The sequence below is a fragment of the Macaca fascicularis genome, chromosome 5 (genome assembly GCF_037993035.2).
Source record: "Macaca fascicularis isolate 582-1 chromosome 5, T2T-MFA8v1.1".
NCBI classification, from domain to species: Eukaryota; Metazoa; Chordata; class Mammalia; order Primates; family Cercopithecidae; genus Macaca; species Macaca fascicularis.
The window spans coordinates 36,650,688-36,670,920 of NC_088379.1; the positions used below are offsets into that span (position 1 = coordinate 36,650,688).

Consider the following 20,233-nt stretch of genomic DNA (forward strand, 5'->3'; position numbering starts at 1 on the left):
TTTTATGTTGGAAATTTGTATATATTCTGTGGAGAAATGTCTACTCAGATCGTTTGCCCATTTTTAAGCGAGTTATTTTGTCCTTTCATTACTGAGTTGTAGGAGTTCTTTATATATTCTAGACAAAAAAATCCATACAATATGATCTGCAAATGTTTTCTTTCATTTTGTGTTTACTACTTTTCCTTCTTGACAGTGTCATTTAAATCATAATTTTAAAAAATTTTTGAGTAAGTTCAGTTTATTTTTTATTTGGTTGCTTGTATTTTTAGTGTCATATCTAATACACTATTGTTGAATCCAAGCTCACAAAGATTTACTCCTGGCCAGGTGCAGTGGCTCCTGCCTGTAATCCCAGCACTTTGGGAGGCCGAGGCAGGTGGATCACCTGAGGTTAGGAGTTTGAGACCAGCATGGCCAACATGGCAAAATCCCATCTCTACTAAAAATACAAAAATTAGCCAGGCGTGGTGGTGGGCACCTGTAATCCTAGCTACTTGGGAGGCTGAGGCAGGGAGAATCACTTGAACCTGGGAGGCAGAGGTTACAATGAGCTGAAATCATGCCACTGCACTCCAGCCTGGGCGACAGAGGGAGACTGTCTCAAAAACAAAACAAAACAAAACAAAACAAAACAAAACAAAACTACTACTCCTGTGTTTTTCCTTAGGAATTTTATAGTTTTGACTCTTAAATTTATGCCTATGATCTCTGTTAACTAATTTTACATGGTATGAAGTAGGGGCTAAGCTTCATTCTTTTGCATGTGAATATCCAGTTGCCCCAACGCCATTTGTCGAAAAGCTTATGGATGTGACATTGAATTGTTTTAGTACCCTTGTTGAAATTTAGTTGACCTTATGTGTGAAGATTTATTTCTGGATTCTCTATTTTATTCCATTGATTGCTATGTCTATCCTTATGCCAGCACTATACTGTCTTAATTATTGTACTTTTGTAGTAAGTTTGAAATACAGCAGTGTAAGTTTTTCAACTTTATTCTTCTTTTGTGAGATTGTTTTGGTGATTGGATTGAATCTGTAGATTAATTTGGGGAATATTGCCATCCTAACAACATTAAGTCTCCCAATCTATGAACATACATCTTTCATTTATTTACATCTTCTTTAATTTCTTTCAACAATTTTTTTGTAGTTTTCAAAGTATAAATCTTGCATTTCTTTTGTTAAATTTATTCCTAAGTTTTCTTAGTGATCTTATAAATGGAATTGTTTCTTTCTGGTGCTCTTTTAAATTGAATTATTTCTTTCTGATGCTGTTTTAAATTGAATTGTTATTTAATTTCATCATAGATTTTTTCATTGCTAGTGTATAGAAATAGATTTTTGTATATGATTTTGCATCCTACAATCTTACCCAATTCATTGATTAGTTCATTTATAGTTTATAGCTATAAATTTTCCTCTCAGTACTATTTTAGCTGTATCCAATAAGTTTTAGTATGTTGTATCTTTATTTTCATTCACCTCAAAGGATCCTTTTTATTTCCCTTGTGACTTCTTTCTCATTGACTATTTAGGAGTATATTAGTTTCCACAAATTTGTAAATTTCCTAAATTTTTTTATGATTGCTTTATAATTTTATTCTACCATATTCAGAGAACATACTTTGTATGATATAAATTTATTTAGATTTATTGAGGCTTGTTTATGAACTAATATGTATTCTATCCTGGAGAATGTTCTGTATGTGCTTGAGAAAAATAAATTCTGCTGTTTCTGGGTAGATTATTTCATAGGCATATGTTCTAGTTTGTTTATAGTATTGTCAAGTCTTCTAATTTTATTTCTTTTTACTAGGTGTTCCTCCCTTTATTGAATGTAGGATATTTAAGTCTCCACACATCTACAACCATCTGATCTGTTTACAATTTATACCAATTTAATTTGTACCAATTAAATTATACAATTTATACCAATTTAATATATCAAAATTATACAATTTATACCAATTTAATTTAATAATGCCATACATCTACAACCATCTGATCTATTTACAATTTATACCAATTTAATTCTAGTGAACTGTAGAAAGATTAGTCCTATATTGCTGTATTTCCTTTTCCTCCCTTTTGTGCTATTATTGTTATCCCTGTTACAGCTAGGTATGTTACAAATTCAATGGCATACTGTTATAATTATTACTTTATATAATTGTATGACATTTAAAGAAGATCAGAGAAGAGCAAGTATATATTAATAGCTTTTCTTATATTAACCTTCATATTTACCATTTTTTATTTGCTCTAAATAAGACCTTCCTCAACCGCATCCAAACAGTGTCAGCCAAAAGAATCGAGACAAGATTATGTGTATAGTTCCTGGGTTGTGCATGGCACAACTAAAGGGTGCCATACACATTGCAGTGGATTAGTATATTTATTTTGATGAGTTATTGGTAGATGGTCTTATAATGATTTAATGATTTCAGTATGTTATAACAATTATGATTTCAGTATAATGATTTCAGTATGTTATAACAATTTTCTGGTAGCTAGAAGTAAAGTGACTAGAGGAAGAAATGCTTTTTAAAATCATACAAAAATGGAGTATGATCCCTAGTGGCAGTTCCATAAGGATCTGGAACTAAGAAACTGTGTGGTGCTCTGGTCTCAACCCAGTCCAAAGAGAACCAAAAAATAAGAGTAAGTTGGATTCCAGTTGGCTAACTCTAAACAAGCCTAGGTCTTTAATATTCAACTATTAACAAGTTGATTAACATTCAATATTTAACAAGTTCGTTAACATACTAATGGCCTTAGCCATTTAGTTTTCCCACATAAATCACCTCCTCCATGGATAAGCCATACAAACATCACAGAGAAGAACCTGCCCTGATTCTTGCTCTCCTTCTGTCCCAGAGGCATGGATCAAAAAACTGGTAGAGAAGACATGAGGTCCTAGCACCCCTGGGGACTGACCTTGACATGGTGACCACACCCATGGGTAAAGCCAAGTGAATTCCAGGCTGTGACCAACCAGTGAAGCCGTCCCTTCTTACACTTGCCAGCTTTTCTTTTTCTTTTTCTTTCTTTCTTTCTTTTCTTTTTTTTTTTTTTTTTGTTGTTGTTGTTGTTGAATTTTAAGGTACTTGCCTGTGGTTAATACTATATATATATACTTCAAGTTCTGACATACAAGTGCAGAACATGCAATTTTGTTACATAGGTATACATATGCCATGGTGGTTTGCTGCACCCATCAATCCATCATCTACAGTAGGTATTTCTCCTAATGCTACCTCTCCCCTAGTACCCCATCCCCAACAGGCCCCTGTGTGTAATGTTCCCCTCCCTGTGTGCATGTGTTCTCATTGTTCAACTCCCACTTATAAGTGAGAATATGTCATGTTTGGTTTTCTGTTCCTGTGTAAGTTTGCTGAGAATGATGGTTTCCAGCTTCATCCATGTCACTGCAAAGGACATGAACTCATCCTTTTTTATGGCTGCATAGTTTTCCATGGTGTATATGTGTCACATTTTCTTTATCCAGTCTATCATTGATGGGCATTTGGGTTGGTTCCGGTATTTGCTATTGTGAATACTACCACAATAAACATATGTATGCATGTGTTTTTACAGTAGAATGATTTGTAATCTTTGGGTATATACCCAGTAATGAGATTGCTGGGTCAAACAGTATTTCTGGTTCTAGATCCTTGATGAGTCACCACACTGTCTTCCACAATGATTGAGCTAATTTACACTCCCACCAACAGTGTAAAAGCATTCCGATTTCTCCACATCCTCTCCAGCATCTGTTGTTTCCTGACTTTTTAATGATCACCATTCTAACTGGCATGAGATGGTATCTCACTGTGGTTTTGATTTGCATTTCTCTAGTGACCAGTGATGATGAGCTTTTTTTTTAGGTTTGTTGGCTACATAAATGTCTTCTTTTGAAAACTGTCTGTTCATATCCTTTGCCCACTTTTTGATTGGGTTGTTTGTTTTTTTCTTGTAAATTTGTTTAAGTTTCTTATAGATGCTGGATATTAGCCCTTTGTCAGATGGATAGATTGCAAAAAGTTTCTCCTATTCTGTAGGTTGCCTGTTCTCTCTGATGATAGTTTCTTTTGCTGTGCAGAAGCTCTTCAGTTTAGTTAAATCCCATTTGTCAATTTTGGCTTTTCTTGCCATTGCTTTTGGTGTTTTAGTCATGAAGTCTTTGCCCTTGCCTATGACCTGAATGATATTGGCTAGGTTTTATTCTAGAGTTCTTATGGTTTTAGGTCTTACATTTAAGTCTTTAATACATCTTGAGTTAATTTTTGTATAAGGTATAAGGAAGGGATCCAGTTTCAGTTTTCTGCATATGGCAAGCCAATTTTCCCAACACCATTTATTAAATAGGGAATCCTTTCCCCATTGCTTGTTTTTGTCATGTTTGTCAAAGATCAGATGGTTGTAGATGTGTGGCATTATTTCTGAGGCCTCTTTTCTGTTCCATTGGTCTGTATATCTGTTTTGGTACCAGTACCATGCTGTTTTGGTTACTGTAGCCTTGTAGTATAGTTTGAAGTCAGGTAGCACAATGCCTCCAGCTTTGTTCTTTTTGCTTAGGATTGTCTTGGCTATATGGGCTCTTTTTTGGTTGCATATGAAATTTAAAGTAGTTGTTTCTAAATCTGTGAAGAAACTCAATGATAGCTTGAAGGGGATAGCATTGAATCTATAAATTACTTGGGACAGTATGCCTTTTTTCACAATATTGATTCTTCCTATCCATGAGCATGGGATGTTTTCCATTTGTTTGTGTTCTCTCTTATTTCCTTGAGCAGTGGTTTGTAGTTCTCCTTGAAGAGGTCCTTCACATCCCTTGTAAGTTGCATTTTTAGGTATTTTATTCTCTTAGTAGCTATTGTGAATGAGAGTCCACTCATGATTTGGCTCTCTGTTTCTTTATTATTGGTGTATAGGAATGCTTGTGATTTTTGCACGTTGATTTTGTATCCTGAGGCTTTGCTGAAGTTGCTTATCAGCTTGAGGAGTTTTGGGGCTGAGACAATGGAGTTTTCTAAATATACAATCATGTCTTCTGCAAACAGAGACAATTGGACCTCCTCTCTTCCTATTTGAATACCCTTTATTTCTTTCTCTTGCCTGATTGCCCTGGCCAGAACTTCCAATGCTATGTTGAACAGAAGTGATGAGAGCGAGCATCTTTGTCTTATGCCAGTTTTCGAAGGGAATGTTTCCAGTTTTTGCCCATTCAGTATGATATTGGCTGTGGGTTTGTCATATATAGCTCTTATTATTTTGAGATAGATTCAATCAATGCCTAGTTTATTGTGTGTTTTTAGCATAAAGGGGTGTTGAATTTTATCAAAGGCCTTTTCTGCGTGTATTGAGATAATCATATGGGTTTCAACATTGGTTCTGTTTATGTGATGGATTACATTGATTTGCATATGTTGAACCAGCCTTGCATCCCAGGGATGAAGCCAACTTGATCGTGGTGGATAAGCTTTTTGATGTGCTGCTGGATTCGGTTTGCCAGTATTTTATTGATGATTTTTGCATTGATGTTTATCAGGGATATTGGCATGAAATTTTCTTTTTTTGTTGTGACTCTGCCAGGTTTTGGTATCAGGATGATGCTGGCCTTATAAAATTAGTTAGGGAGGAGTCCCTCTTTTTCTGTTGTTTGGAATAGTTTCAGAAGGAATAATACCAGGTCCCCTATGTAGCTCCAGTAGAATCCAGCTGTGAATCCATCTGGTCCTGGACTTTTTTTTTTTTTTTTTTTTTTTTTTTTGGCTCATAGGCTATTAATTACTGCCTCAATTTCAGAACTGTTATTGGTCTATTGAGGGATTCAACTTCTTCCTGGTTTACACTTGGGAGGCTGTATGTGTCTAGGAATTTATCCATTTCTTCTAGATTTTCTAGTTTATTTGCGTAGAAGTGTTTATAGTATTCTCTGATGGTAGTTTGTATTTCTGTGGGGTCAGTGGTGATATCCCCTTTATCATTTTTTATTGTGTCTGTTTGATTCTTCTCTCTTTTCTTTTCTATTAATCTGGCTAGCAGTCTATCGATTTTGTTAATCTTTTCCAAAAAACAACTCCTGGATTCATTGATTTTTTTTAAGAGTTTTTTGTGTCTCTATCTCCTCCAGTTCTGCTCTGATCTTAGTTATTTCTTGTCTTCTGCTAGCTTTAGAATTTGTTTGCTCTTCCTTCTATAGTTAGGGTGTCAATTTTATATCTTTCCTGCTTTCTCCTGTGTACATTTTAGTGCTATAAGTTTCCGTCTAAACACTGCTTTAGCTGTGTCCCGGAGATTCTGATGCATTGTGTCTTTGTTCTCGTTGGTTTCATGGAACATCTTTATTTCTGCCTTCATTTCATTATTTACCTAGTAGTCATTCAGGAGTAGTGTGTTCAGTTTCCATGTAGTGTGTGGTTTTGAGTGAGTTTCGTAATCCTGAGTTCTAATTTGATTGCACTGTGGTCTGAGAGACTGTTATGACTTCCATTGTTTTGCATTTTCTGAGGAGTGTTTCACTTCCAATTATGTGGTCAATTTTAGACTAAGGGCGATGAGGTGCTGAGAAGAATGTATATTCTGTTGATTTGGGGTGGAGAGTTTTGTAGATGTCTATTAAGTCCCCTGGTCCAGAGCTGAGTTCAAGTCCTAAATATCCTTGTTAATTTTTCTGTCTTGTTCATCTGTCTAATATTGACAGAGGGATGTTAAAGACTCCTGCTATTATTATGTGGGAGTCTAAGTCTCTTTGTAGGCCTCTAAGAACTTGCTTTATGAATCTGGGTGCTCCTGTATTGGGTGCATACATATTTAGGATAGTTAGCTCTTGTTGCATTGATTCCTTTACCATTATGTAATGCCCTTGTCTATTTTGATCTTTGTTGGTTTAAAGTCTGTTTTATCAGAGACTAGGATTGCTTTTATTTTTTGCTTTCCATTTGCTTGGTAAATATTCCTCCATCCCTTTATTTTGAGCCTATGTGTGTCCTTGCACATGAGATGGGTCTCCTGAATACAGCACACTGATGGGTCTTGACACTTTATTCAATTTGCCAACCTGTGTCTTTTAATTGGGGCATTTAGCCCATTTATATTTAAGGTTAATATTGTTATATGTGAATTTCATCCTATCATTATGATGCTAGCTGGTTATTTTGCCCATTAGTTGATAGATACAGTTTCTTCATAGTGTCGATCGTCTTTACAATTTGGTATGTTTTTGCAGTGGCTGGTACTGGTTTTTCCTTTCCATATTTAGTGCTTCCTTCAGGGGCTCTTGTAAGGCAGGCCAGGTGGCGACAAAATCTCTCAGCATTTGCTTGTCCATAAAGGATTTTATTTCTCCTTTGCTTATGAAGCTTAGTTTGGCTGGATATGAAATTCTGGGTTGGAAATTCTTTTCTTTAAGAATGTTGAATATTGGCCCCCACTCTCTTCTGGCTTGTAGGGTTTCTACAGAGACATCTGCTGTTATTCTAATGGGCTTCCCTTTCCCACCCTTTCTCTCTGGCTGCACCCTAACATTTTTTCCTTCATTTCAACCTTGGTGAATCTGATGATTATGTGTCTTTGGGTTTCTCTTCTTGAGGAGTTTCTGTGTGGTGTTCTCTGTATTTCCTGAATTTGAATATTGGCCTGTCTTACCAGTTGGGGAAGTTCTCCTGGATAATATCCTGAAGAGTGTTTTCCAACTTGGTTGCACTCTTCCTGTCACTTTTCAGATACACCAATCAAACTTAGGTTTGGTCTTTTCACATAGTCCCATATTTCTTGGAGGCTTTGTTCATTTCTTTTCATTCTTTTTTCTCTAATCTTGTCTTCGTGCTTTATTTCATTAAGTTGATCTTCAATCTCTGATATCCTTTCTTCTGCTTGATTGATTCAGCTATTGATACTTGTGTATACTTCACGAAGTTCTTATGCTGTGTTTTTCAGTTCTGTCAGATCATTTATGTTCTTCTCTAAACTGGTTATTCTAGTTAGCAGTTCCTGTAACTTTTTATCAAGGTTCTTAGCTTTTTTGCATTGGGTTGGAACATGCTCCTTTAGCTTGGTGGAGTTTGTTATTACCCATCTTCTGAAGCCTACTTCTGTCAATTCATCAAACTCATTCTCCGTCCAGATTTAATCCCTTGCTGGCAAAGAGTTGTGATCCTTTGGAGGAGAAGAGGCATTCCAGTTTTTGGAATTTTCAGGCTTTTTGTGCTGGTTTTTTCCTCATCTTCATGGATTTATCTACCTTTGGTCTTTGATGCTGGTGACTTTAGGATGGGGTGTGTGGGCATCCTTTTTGTTGATGTTGATGCTATTCCTTTCTGTTTGTTAGTTTTCCTTCCGACACTCAGGCCCCTCTGCTGCAGGTCTCCTGGAGTTTGCTGGAGGTCCACTTCAAATGCTTTTTGCCTGGGTGTCACCAACAGAGGCTGCAGAATAGCAAAGATTGCTGCCTGTTCCTTCCTCTGGAAGCTTCTTCACAGAGGGGCACCAACCAGACGACAGCTGGAGCTTTCCTGTATGAGATGTCTGTCGACCCCTGCTGGGAGGTGTCTCCCAGTCAGGAGGCATGGGGGTCAGGGACCGACCTGAGGAGGCAGCCTGTGTCCCTTAGCAGAGCTTGAGCTCTGTGCTGGGAGATCCGCTGCTCTCTTCAGAGCTGATAGGCAGGAACATTTAAGTCTGCTGAAGCTGTGCTCACTGCTGCCCCTTCCCCCAGGCACTCTGTCCCAGGGAGTTGGGAGTTTTATCTATAAGTCCCTGACTGGGGCTGCTGCCTTTCTTTCAGGGAAACCCTGCCTAGAGAGGAGGAACCTAGAGAGGCAGTCTACTTACCAGCTTTTCTTAACCCATTGTTCAACCAAGGCTATTATTATCCTTCTCAGGACAGGAGACCAGATTAGCATGTGAAGGAGATTCTGCTTCCACTGAGGGAGACACTTTCTCAGCATTTTCAGCAGCTCCGGGATAGCCTTCCCAAGGATGGTGAGGTGGAAAAGTTCATCTTTTGTATTCTAAAACATTAGAAACAAATCCTAGTGTGGCAGGATATTAATTTACCAAAAGGTACTCTGTGGCATAGAAAACACCCAGAAAGATTAACAACAGATAAGCCATAAATATTTTCTTTATTTTTTCATTTTCCGGAAACATGACCCTTTGCAAATTATGGGCTGTCCATTATTTAACAAATTAGACTATTTTATAGCCCTGTTTATTCTTTTATTACTAGATGATTTCTGTGCTCTTCTGAAGCTCAGTAATTTACAGCTCTGTCCAGTAGAATTTACTGTGATGTGAAATACTCTGTATCTCCTCTGTCCAACATGAGAACCAGTATGGGGTTACTGAGCACTTGAGGAACTGAATTTTTTAATTTTTACCCATTTATTTTTACTTTTTAAGTAGCCCCAGCTAGAGGCTCTCAAATTGGATAATGAAGTTACCTTCTTTGATGTCCCCTTTCTTCGTATTGTGTAATGAAACTTTGTAAGATAGATTAAAGCATAGAGCCCCCAAAATCAAAGCGCTGATATTTTCCTGTATGATGAAACCCATGGAATGGACCATAAGAATATTTTTTAAAGAGCTGCCATTTATCTGTCAGCCTTCTTAAACACTCAAATGCACTTAGACAAAGACCTGGAACAAACCAGATCTGTGGGGGCCCATAGCCAAGAAATGGGAAGCACACAAAGTCCCCAAGATCTGCTGGGGCCACAAGGGAGGACCCATACTCTGAGCTTCCATCTCACCAAATGCCGTGCAAGCAGGAGGAAAAGAGTAGGGAGGGTCTTGTTTCCACTTGTAGGAAGCAAGGAAAGGAAAAGAAGAAATTTTCAAAGCTACAACTGGGAACATTTACTTTATGCAGATAGCAGTTGAGTGAAGGTAGTAAAACCCAGGATGCTCTCCATAGCACTTTTCAAAGAGCAAACTTGTGAAAGTTTGTTATAGACTGCCAGAATCTTCCTTAGTAGTCTTTGAAGTAGGGAGATAGAGGATCCTATTATCGTCGCTTTTCAGTGAGGCATACCTTTCATTTTTGCCAGTACATGTTTTTCAGATATATGTTGATGAAAGCCGAACTACTTACAGATAAAACAGACATAAGCAAAATATCTCTCCTCATATGATAAAGTGTGATAATGACAGGGCTTTTTTTTTTAAGAAATGTAGGTGTTTGACTTACAATCAGTATATAGTAATATTTGTTATGGTTTTCCTTTCTCATATTAATACTTATGGTAACATTATATACCTATGGTGATTTAATTGTCTCAAGTACTATGGTAACCTCATCCCAGCTGCTTCAAACCTTCAAATTCTGTTTCCATTTCAAGACAACAAAAGCCCATACTCCAAAACCTTCAACAGTTAGCATTTCATTTTCTCTGGGCCCATGTCAGCAGTGTAATCAGAAACAAAAGAAGAAATTATAAGGTTCATTCCCAGCCCATCATGGAATGAAAAATCTCTTTAAATGGATCTTAAAAATCACCTCCCCTCTGTAAGAGAAAATGTGCTGCAAAGAGAAAAGTTAAAAGTCACATTCGCTTGACATTGTAAATAAGAACGAAGCCCACAGGTAAATTAATGCTCTTCATCCATTTGTCCCCAGGTCATAGATCTGTACTGGGGAGTGGAGGAAGATGACTGGGACAGCCCAGAGCTCCAGAAGAGCCGCATGAAGCTGCTGGAGGATTGCTTGAAAACTTCTGCAGGTCCATGTTTTGTTGTGGGTATAAAAAAACTAATGCTTTATATTAACTTGGAGATGAATGTGAGAATGATTGCTGGTTGGTGATTCATAAGGGGCTTTTTAAATGAAGGGGGAAAAGGCTTTTTTTATGTCTGTTTAAACATTTTAAGCTGTCTCCTGGCTCTCAGTGTGTGAGAACAAAAAGCTTCAACTTTTCCTAAGAAGTGCTGCAAATTAATGGTGAATAATTTGAAATGGTAATCAAAGGGATGACTTGGGTTTGACAACGATTTCTACAACACCTTGTGATCAACAATAAGGATTACTCTTTCAGACCTACAGTCTTTATCCTAGGTTTTCTTATCTTATTCTACAATCTATTCCATCATAGTGCTTCTATTTCTTAACACTAGAATTTCTCGCTTTTTTTAACAAAATGACTGAAATATCGTTAAAGTGAATCAAATATACTTACTGTGTCTCATCTACCAGTAGCAAATGGTGCCCTGTGAAAAAGTTTGTTTCTACAATAATTTTCGGCTACATCTTCATTATAAGCTAAAGATCAACAGAGAGATTTCAAGTGGAACATTATTATTAATTCATCATTATTTTCTAAAGAATACTCACTCCTCTGTGTAAGCACAGTGGTAGTAAAGATAAATAGGCCATACTGTGGCAGGTGATTGTGCAAAATCACTGCCTTAATTTAGCTTAAGAAAGACTTAACCTTGAATCCAAGCAGATCCTACCAATCGATAAGGGAAGTTGCCCTTTTGAACATAGGTTGCTCTAAGACTGACAGATGAGTGTTAAAATTACTAGTGAGTGCTATGAAAAAAAATCACATCGTACTGTTAAAAACTAGGTTCAATATATCAGCAAAAGTGTTCTTAATATTTATTTGCATATCCATCTATATTTGGCTCCACATAGGATCAGGAAGACCTACAGAGATGGTATCACAAATCTGACCAGCTGATGGTAAATTTCTTACCCAGGCTAGTAAAGTGTATAAAGGCTGTATCATATAATGTTTGTAGCATTCCATATACAGGTAAGTTGTTTACTCACTAACTACTTGAGTGCTACTGTGTGCCAAGGGCTGCTCTTAAGTGCTGGGGGTATGGTAGGTTGACTCATACAAAATTGTTATTTTGTGGGCCAGTTCCTTATGATTCAGCCTTTGAACTGAACTAAGAAGATAAAATGTTTTGCTTTCCTGGAGCTTACATTCTAATGTGGGTGGAAGGGGGAGAGGACAGGCAAAAACCAAATAAGTAAGATAAACAGTAAGTCAGATGGTGATAAGTGCTATGGAGAAAAATAGAGAAATGAAAGAAAAGAGAGAATACCAGCAATAGAGATTTGCTACTTAAGATAAAGCAGTCAGAGAAGGCCTCACTGATAAGGTGACTGTGAAGGGGAGATGGAAAAAGAGGCAGGAAAGAACCAGGTGTGGATATTCCAAGTCAGGTATTTCAGGAAGAGAGGTTGGCATGTTCAGGGAACAGCAAGCAGGCCTCTGTGCCTGGAACAAGTATGAATAGGATGAGGGCATGGGATGTGGGGGACATATCATGGGGCCTTGTCATCTCTTATTTTTAAGAGTAAGAAAACTATTGTTATGGCTCAGCATAATTGGGAACCATCGATTTTGGAAAGGTAATTTCAGTAAGACAATTCTATAATCTTCAAGTTGACTTAAGGTTTTACCTTGAGTGACAGGAAAAACTACAGAAGTGTTCTGAGCAGGGGAATGAGGTGATTTGACTTGTATTTTCAGCATGGCCTTGGCGGCTGGGTGAGGAAGAGGGGACAGAGCAGCCAGACCTTTAGACAGCTACTACAATAAGCCAAATGAGAAAAATACATGGTTTAGGGGATTTGGGGAATGAACACCTGAAAACAGTGTCCTGTGGCCTGAAAAGAATGCAAAAAAAAAAGGCCTGAAAGTTGGGTTAAGTATCTGAAGAGCAAGTAGTGGGAGAGATTTTTTTTCCATGGGTCATCAGAGGATAGAACAAGGAAGCAGATTTCAGCTTTGGGTGAAGAAGTTAAAGGATATAGCTTTCTCTCAGGTTTTTGGATCCAGTTTCCCTGGGTTCTGACCTGACATTTAATAGCTGTGCGGCACTGCAGGATTTGCTTCACTATTCTAAGCCTTAGTTTTTTGTCTGTAAAATAGAAGTGATAATAATAGTTATCTACCTCATTGGGTCATTCTGAGAATCAAATGAAATTACAGGCACTTTTATAGTATTTCACACATAGTAACCCGTTAAAAAGTGTTGATTGTTTCTTATTGTATCATTATTATCTATCACAGCTGTCTCAAGATGAAATCACCTGGCTCAAACTGTAGTGACGCATCACGAAAAAAGTTTTTATCAAAGTGAAGAACACAAACCACTCTGACAGGGGTGCTATAGAACAGACTCAAATATTGGAAGACAGGTTAGGCCAGACTCTGTTATGCTTAGAAAGCCGGATTTGGGAAGCATAACCCACTATGGGAGTGTCCTGGGAAATCTCAATTACTGTGATCTCCACAGCTTTACCATAATCCAGGCTCAGAAATTCAGGAATGAGAGAGATGTTCTCCCCCTTTTATAACCCTGTCGAGTGCCATCCCTAAGCTAACTAAAATTAGACATGACTCTGAATTCCAGTAATTTGCTGGTAGGAGAATAAATAAAGACTGCAAGTTTATGCAGGTTAAGAGAGCAAAGGTTAGCTGATAGAACGGTAGCAACATCTTTATTGAGCATACACAAATCATTTATCCCTTCTTCTGCTGCCCTGTTACATGTTTAAACTCAGGGAAACCATGACAAAACCCTACAGATAGAGCTAGGATTATTCACCCCAGTGATCCTGAATCACACAGGGCTTATAACTCACTGCTTATAGAAACAAAATAAAAGTACACCTTTTATGGCCTTTCCTGTTGTAACTATGGTAACAACTGGCGTGTGTGTGTGTGTGTGTGTGTGTGTGTGTTACTTTTTAGCTCCAGTTTCCTCACCTAGTGCTCCCTTGTGGATATTTCTGGAAGTCACGATGACCCCTGTGAGATGCAGAGCTTAGCATAATACTTCCCCTAACGCTGAAGTCTTTGGCAAGGAAATTCACCACTGCCGAATGGAAAAAAAAAAAAAGTGTTTTTGTATCTTCAAAGGCTTCACAGACTTTAGCCTTTATGTTAGATCCAAATAAATTAAGGACGGAATGAAGCTTTCCTTTTAAACACTCAGGGAGTTGAGTGTTTAATTAAGTTCCAAAGGGAACTTGGTCTTCAGTATTGTTTGTGCTTGGCCTTTTTCGACTTCATCCCCTAAAAGTTGTCATTTAGATAATGACTCGAGGTTCCACTGACATGCAAGCTGTGCTGTAATTCTGGACAGCTGTTTTACACACATGTTTTTGACCACAAAGAGATGAGGGTGCTAGAGTGAGGGGGCCTGGAATGTGTCTGGTCCTGCTCTCAAAGGACTAGCTTGGGAGACGTATTGTAAAGCATACGTCATCTTACCAAGAAGAACAACATTTGAATACATGTGTAGAGAGAGGCAAGTACAGTGGGAAGAGCCCAGAATTTTCATTTTATAATCAAGTAAGAGCCCTGGTTCTCAGGGGACAAGTCACTAACTTAATTGTGCTTTAATGATCACATCTATAAATATGGGAAAATAATAATAAACTAAAAGCAAATTTTGAATCAATTTCAAAGGGTTGTTGTGGGGACCAAATGTGATGATATATGTATGAATTTTTGTAAACCCAAAAAAGGCTAACAACCAGTCATTTTAGACCAAATAACTTAAACTGTGATTTAAGTTATTTTCAAATGAGAATAAAAAGTTTTCATGTGTATTAGGCATTTATGTGCTATTATAATTTTTCCCTTTGAAAACGCCAATAATAATGAAAAAAGTATTAAGGCTTCATTCAGACAATCAAATGTTAAAGGATTTTAATTCATTATTATGTGTATATTAATAAAATGTAACAGTTGTAAAATACATATGGTACATATTTATTTTATTTTTCTAGATATGAATTTGATCACATTTACGGACTAAAAGCTTTACCTATCCCCAAGGAGGGATTCTGACCAGGGCTGCCCCTAGCAGGGAGACAACTCACAGCTGAGTAACAAAATCATCTTCATCACCTTTTAGGTGTAAAAAATTGCTTCAGCCTTTGCAAAATGTGGAATGTTCAACAGAATCTCCCACACCTACTTGTCGCATTCCCAACTCCATAGAAAATCCTTTTGTAGCGGGAGAGGAGTATGGCCTTTTGGAGACAGCAGAGGTCATGTGATGCTAATTCTCTCATTATCTCATCCCCATCCTTCTCCACGGTGCCTATTTATAGGGAAGAGGGGGTTTTCTTCTTGTCATTGCTCCAAATGTGGAATACCCAAAATAATTGCTTATAGAGTTTGAGCATTGATCCTGGACCCTGAATACAGGACTGCCTCTTGTCAGAATTTGACAGAAGTAGGTGACTTCAATCAGAAACAACAAAGGTGATATTACAACCGATCCCACAGAAATACAGAAGATCCTCAGGGACTATTATAAACACACCTATGCACACAAACTAGAAAATCTAGAGGAAATGGACAAATTCCTGGAAACACAATCTCCCAATATTGAACCAGGAAGAAATTGAAACCCCAAGCAAACCAATATTGAGGTCCAAACCTGAATCAGTAATAAATCTACCAACCAAAAAAAAAAAAAAAAGGCTCAGAACCAGATACATTCACAGACAAATTCTACCAGATACACAGAGCAGAGCTGATACCTATTATAGTGAAACTATTCCAAAAACTTGAGAAGGAACTGCTCCCCAACTCATTCTTAAAAACCAGCATCACCTTGATACCTGGCAAAAGACAAAATCTGGCAAAGACACAATGAAAAAAGAAAACTACAGGCAAATATTCCTGATGAACATAGATGCAAAAATCCTCAACAAAATACTAGTAAACCAGATCCAACAGCACATCAAAAAGTTAAGTCACCATGATCAAGTTGGTTTAATTTCTGGGATGCAAGGTTGGTTCAACATATGCAAACCAATAAATGTGACACACCCACATAAACAGAGTTAAAAACAAAAACCCTATGATCATCTCCATAGACATGGAAAAAGTTTTCAATAAACAGTCCTTCATGATAACCCTCAGTAAAAACAAGACATTGAAGGAATATACCTCGAAATAATAAGAGCCATCTATGACAGACTCACAGCCAACATCATGCTGAATGGGCAAGAACTGGAAATATTTCCCTTAAGTACTGGAACAAAATAAGAATACCCACTCTCACCACTCCTATTCAACACAGTACCGGAAGTGCTAGCTAGGGCAATCAGGCAAGAGAAGAAAATAAAAGGCATCAAAATAGGAAAAGAAGAAGTGAAACTGTCTCTCTTAATGTATGATGTGATTCTATACCTAGGAAATCATAAAGACTCTTCCAAAGGGCTCCCAGAACTGATAAACAATTTCAGTAAAGTTTCAGGATACAAAATCTGTGTACAAAAATGAGTAACATTTCTATACACCCATAACGTTCAAGCTGAAAGCCAAATAAATCAAGAATGCGATTCTATTTACGATAACCACAAAAAAAATCAAAATACCTAGGAACACATCTAACCAAGGAAGTGAAAAATCTCTACAAGGAGAATTACAAAACACTACCAAAAGAAATCACAGATGACACAAACAAATGGAAAAACATTCCATACTCTGGATTGGAAGAATCAATTCATTAAAAGGTTCATTCTGCCCAAAGCAATCTATATATTTAATGCTATTTCTATCAAACTACCAGTGTCATTTTTCACGGAACTAGAAAAAACTATTCTAAAATTTATATGGAACAAAAAAAGAGTGTGCATAGCCAAAGCAATGGTAACCAAAAAGAACAAAGCTGGAGGCATCACATTATCCAACTTCAAACTATGCTATAAGGCTACAGTAACTCAAACAGCATGGTGCTGGTACAAAAACAGACACATAGATGAATAGAACAAAGTGGAGAACCCAGAAATAAAGCTGCACACCTACAGCCATCTGATCTTTGACGAAGTTGACAAAAATAAACAATGGGGAAAGATTTTCTATTCAATAAATTATATTGGGATAGCTGTCTAGCCATATGGAGAAGAATGAAATTAGGCCCCTGTCCTTCACCATATACAAAAATTAACTCAAGATGGATTAAAGGTTTAAATGTAAGACCTCAAACTGTAATAATCCCAGAAGAAAACGTAGGAAATATCATTCTGGACATCGGCCTTGGGAAATAATTTATTACCAAGTCCTCAAAAACAACTGCAACACAAACAAAAATTGACAAGTGGTACCTAATAAAACTAAAGAGCTTCTGCGCAGCAAAAGAAACTATTAACAGAGTAACCAGACAATGTACAGAATGGGAGAAAATGTTCAAAAACTATGCAGCTGACCAATGTCTAATATCTGGAATCTATAAGGAACTTAAACAATGGAATGAGCAAAAAAATAAGCCCATTAAAAAATGGGCAAAAGATATGAACAGACACTTCTCAAAAGAAGACATAGAAGTGGCCCACAAACGTATGAAAAAAATGCTTATCAACACTAATCATCAGAGGAATGCAAATCAAAACCACAATGAGATACCATCTCACACTAGTCAGAATGACTATTATTAAAAACTCAAAAAACAACAGATTCTGGTGAGACAGTAGGGAAAAGGGAATGATTATACATTGTTGGTGGAAATGTAAATTAGTACAGCCACTGTGTGAAAAGTAGTTTGGAGATTTCTGAAAGAACTTAGAACAACCATTCAACCCAGCAATTTCATGATTGGGTATATATCAAAACAAAAAATAATAATACATCTTTCTACCAAAAAGACACATGCACTCACAGGTTCATCACAGCACAATAGCAAAGAATCAATCTAGATGTCCAGTGTCCATGTCTAGTGGATTGGATAAAGAAAATGTGGCACATAAACTCCATGGAATACTACACAGCCATAAAAAAGAATGAAATTATGTTCTTTGTAGCAACACGGATGAAGCTGGAGGCCATTTCCTAAGTGAATTAACTCAGGAACAGAAAACCAATTACCACATGTTCTCACTTGTAAGTGGGAACCAAAATTGGGTACCCATGGACATAAAGATGGCAACAATAGAAATTGGGGACTACTCAGCCACACACACATGCTGCCGTCAGTGGCACAGGGAATGAGGGAGGGGGCAAGGGTTGAAAAACTATTGGATACTATGCTGAGCACCTGGGTGATGGGATCAGTCATATCCCAAACCTCAGCATCATTCAATACAGTCAGGTAACCTGCACGTGTATGCCCTGAATCTAAAATAAAAGTTGAAATTATATATAAAAAAAGCAAATGGCTGGGTGCAGTGGCTCACGCCTGTAATCCCAGCACTTTGGAAGGCTTAGACAGGTGGATCACGAGGTCAGGAGTTCAAGACCAGCCTGGCCAACATGGTGAAACCCCATTTATAGTAGAATACTAAAAATACAAAAAAAATTAGCTGGGCATGGTGGCGCATGCCTGTAATCCCAGCTACTCATGAGGCTGAGGCAGGAGAATTGCTTGAACCAGGACCCAGGAGGCAGAGGGTGCAGTGAGCCGAGATCACACCACTGCATTCCAGCCTGGGCTACAGAGCGAGACTCTGTCTCAAACACAAACAAACAAAAGTAGACAACTTACACTGTGCTGTCTTGAGCAACTAGAGTTTGAAAACCTCAGTTACAGTATTGGAGAATCCATCCCCATCCCACCACGTGTGTGGCATCCCTGGAGGATGCTTATAGCATCTCACTACAGTTCCTCAATCTGTGTGGATGAGGTGGAAATTTGCTGTGGGAGAAGCATTGGCAGGTGACCCTAGGAGACCCAAGCCTGATACCATGCATGCAATGCTGATGGAGGCAGGTAAGAGGTTCTTCTTTGGCTTCACATTTAGAGGGGTGTTCCCATGTCTTAGAATCAGGACAAAAGGAATCTTGCCTGCAGTATGCTTTGTCAACCCCCTGAGCTCTCAGTGAGCCAGCACTCATATAGCATCCTTATCAGGGCTATGAGATTACACACATATAAACAAACACAATCTGTCAGCATTGGGTAAAGAAGCAGCAGAGACCAAAAGAATGGGCGTATCACCATTGTTGCTTGAGCGTAAGCAGATGTCAAAACAGACTTCTACCTTCACTTACACACACACACACACACACACACACACACACTGCCATCAGTGGCACAGCTAGCAGGGAACAGAGAATGGGTCATGCTCTTACCCACCACAGGCAGCTCCTGGCAGTGGACCCTAAGCCCACCATGCACAAAGTGAGAAGAAAGAAGCCCAGAGAGCTACATTTGAACTGGGCCATATTTTAAACCAAAAATATGACAACTTAAGGGACTGAACTGTGAAATCTGTTGTTATTCAGCAAGTTTGTTTTTTCACTAGGCAGAAGAGTAAAGACAAGACAAAGTTTGTAGCTGTATCTGACAAAGACTAACATTCTATTTTTGCATATCACTGAGTGACACTCAAACTTATAGCATATAGGTCAGTTTCTTCTCACCTTCTCACCACTCTCCTTCAGGTTAAATTATGTCTCCTTACAGTTTAGTTTCTTTAAATAATTTTCAGTAGAAGAAAACTATAGGATAAGATTTCATAAATAATTTGAAATAATTACAGTATTTTTTAAAACACTTGGCTTTGGAAAGTATTTCACATTTATCCATATTCCAATATGTTTGCTTTATCATTTTAGGTATACAAAACAAAATACACACATGAAAAATTAAAATAAGTACTTAATTTTCATTTGTATTTTAAAGTGCGGGGGGGGGGTTGTATCAATTAGTTCTAACCTTTATAAGTACAGTTCTACCAACCAAAATGTATTTTAAAATGGGAAAATAGTCATCGATTTAAACTGGAAATTCATCTAAATTAAACAATCTAGCTTAAAAAGATCTTTCTTACAAATTTTATTTAAATAAAAATCTAAAGCCTTAGATTTTCCAGGTATTTTCCTCATATAGTCCAGAGAAACAAAGATTTCTATACTTATAAAAATGTTTGTCCAGTTGAAATCAACCAGTTATCATAGCTCTGAAATAGGTTTCAATAATTAGTGACTTGATATCACCAAAAGAGTTTTAGAATGGACAAACACGGAAGATTAGCTTTCTTCTCAACAATATTTAATTGTCTGGTGAAAGCCAAGAGGGTCGTTGAATTAATTATTGCTAATATATGAAGTATTTCCACAGTAAACTTTTACTAACATATAAGCTATTTCCGTAGCTTAAGCTTAGTTGGTGTAAGAAAGCATATTTTTATATGATAAAAAGAATCACAGAGAAAATGTGAATGGGAGAGTACTCAGTCTCTTTATAATTCAATTGGTAAAGAAAAATGTTCACTTTTATAGCTGTAGTCCAAAGGACTTCTAAGT

At 37.4% G+C, this 20,233-nt stretch overlaps 1 protein-coding gene across 2 annotated transcripts in view; it reads left to right on the forward strand.

The window, feature by feature from the left end:
• NWD2 (NACHT and WD repeat domain containing 2) overlaps nt 1-20,233 on the forward strand; it is a 204,151-nt gene that overhangs the window by 95,557 nt on the left and 88,361 nt on the right. The window contains exon 3 of one of the 2 annotated variants that reach the window (XM_005554647.5): nt 10,627-10,743. In XM_005554647.5, the coding sequence (XP_005554704.1) occupies nt 10,627-10,743 (117 nt within the window). Of the gene's footprint in view, nt 1-10,626; nt 10,744-20,233 lie in introns of those variants that run through there. The other variant, XM_045392233.3, reaches the window with a different exon arrangement.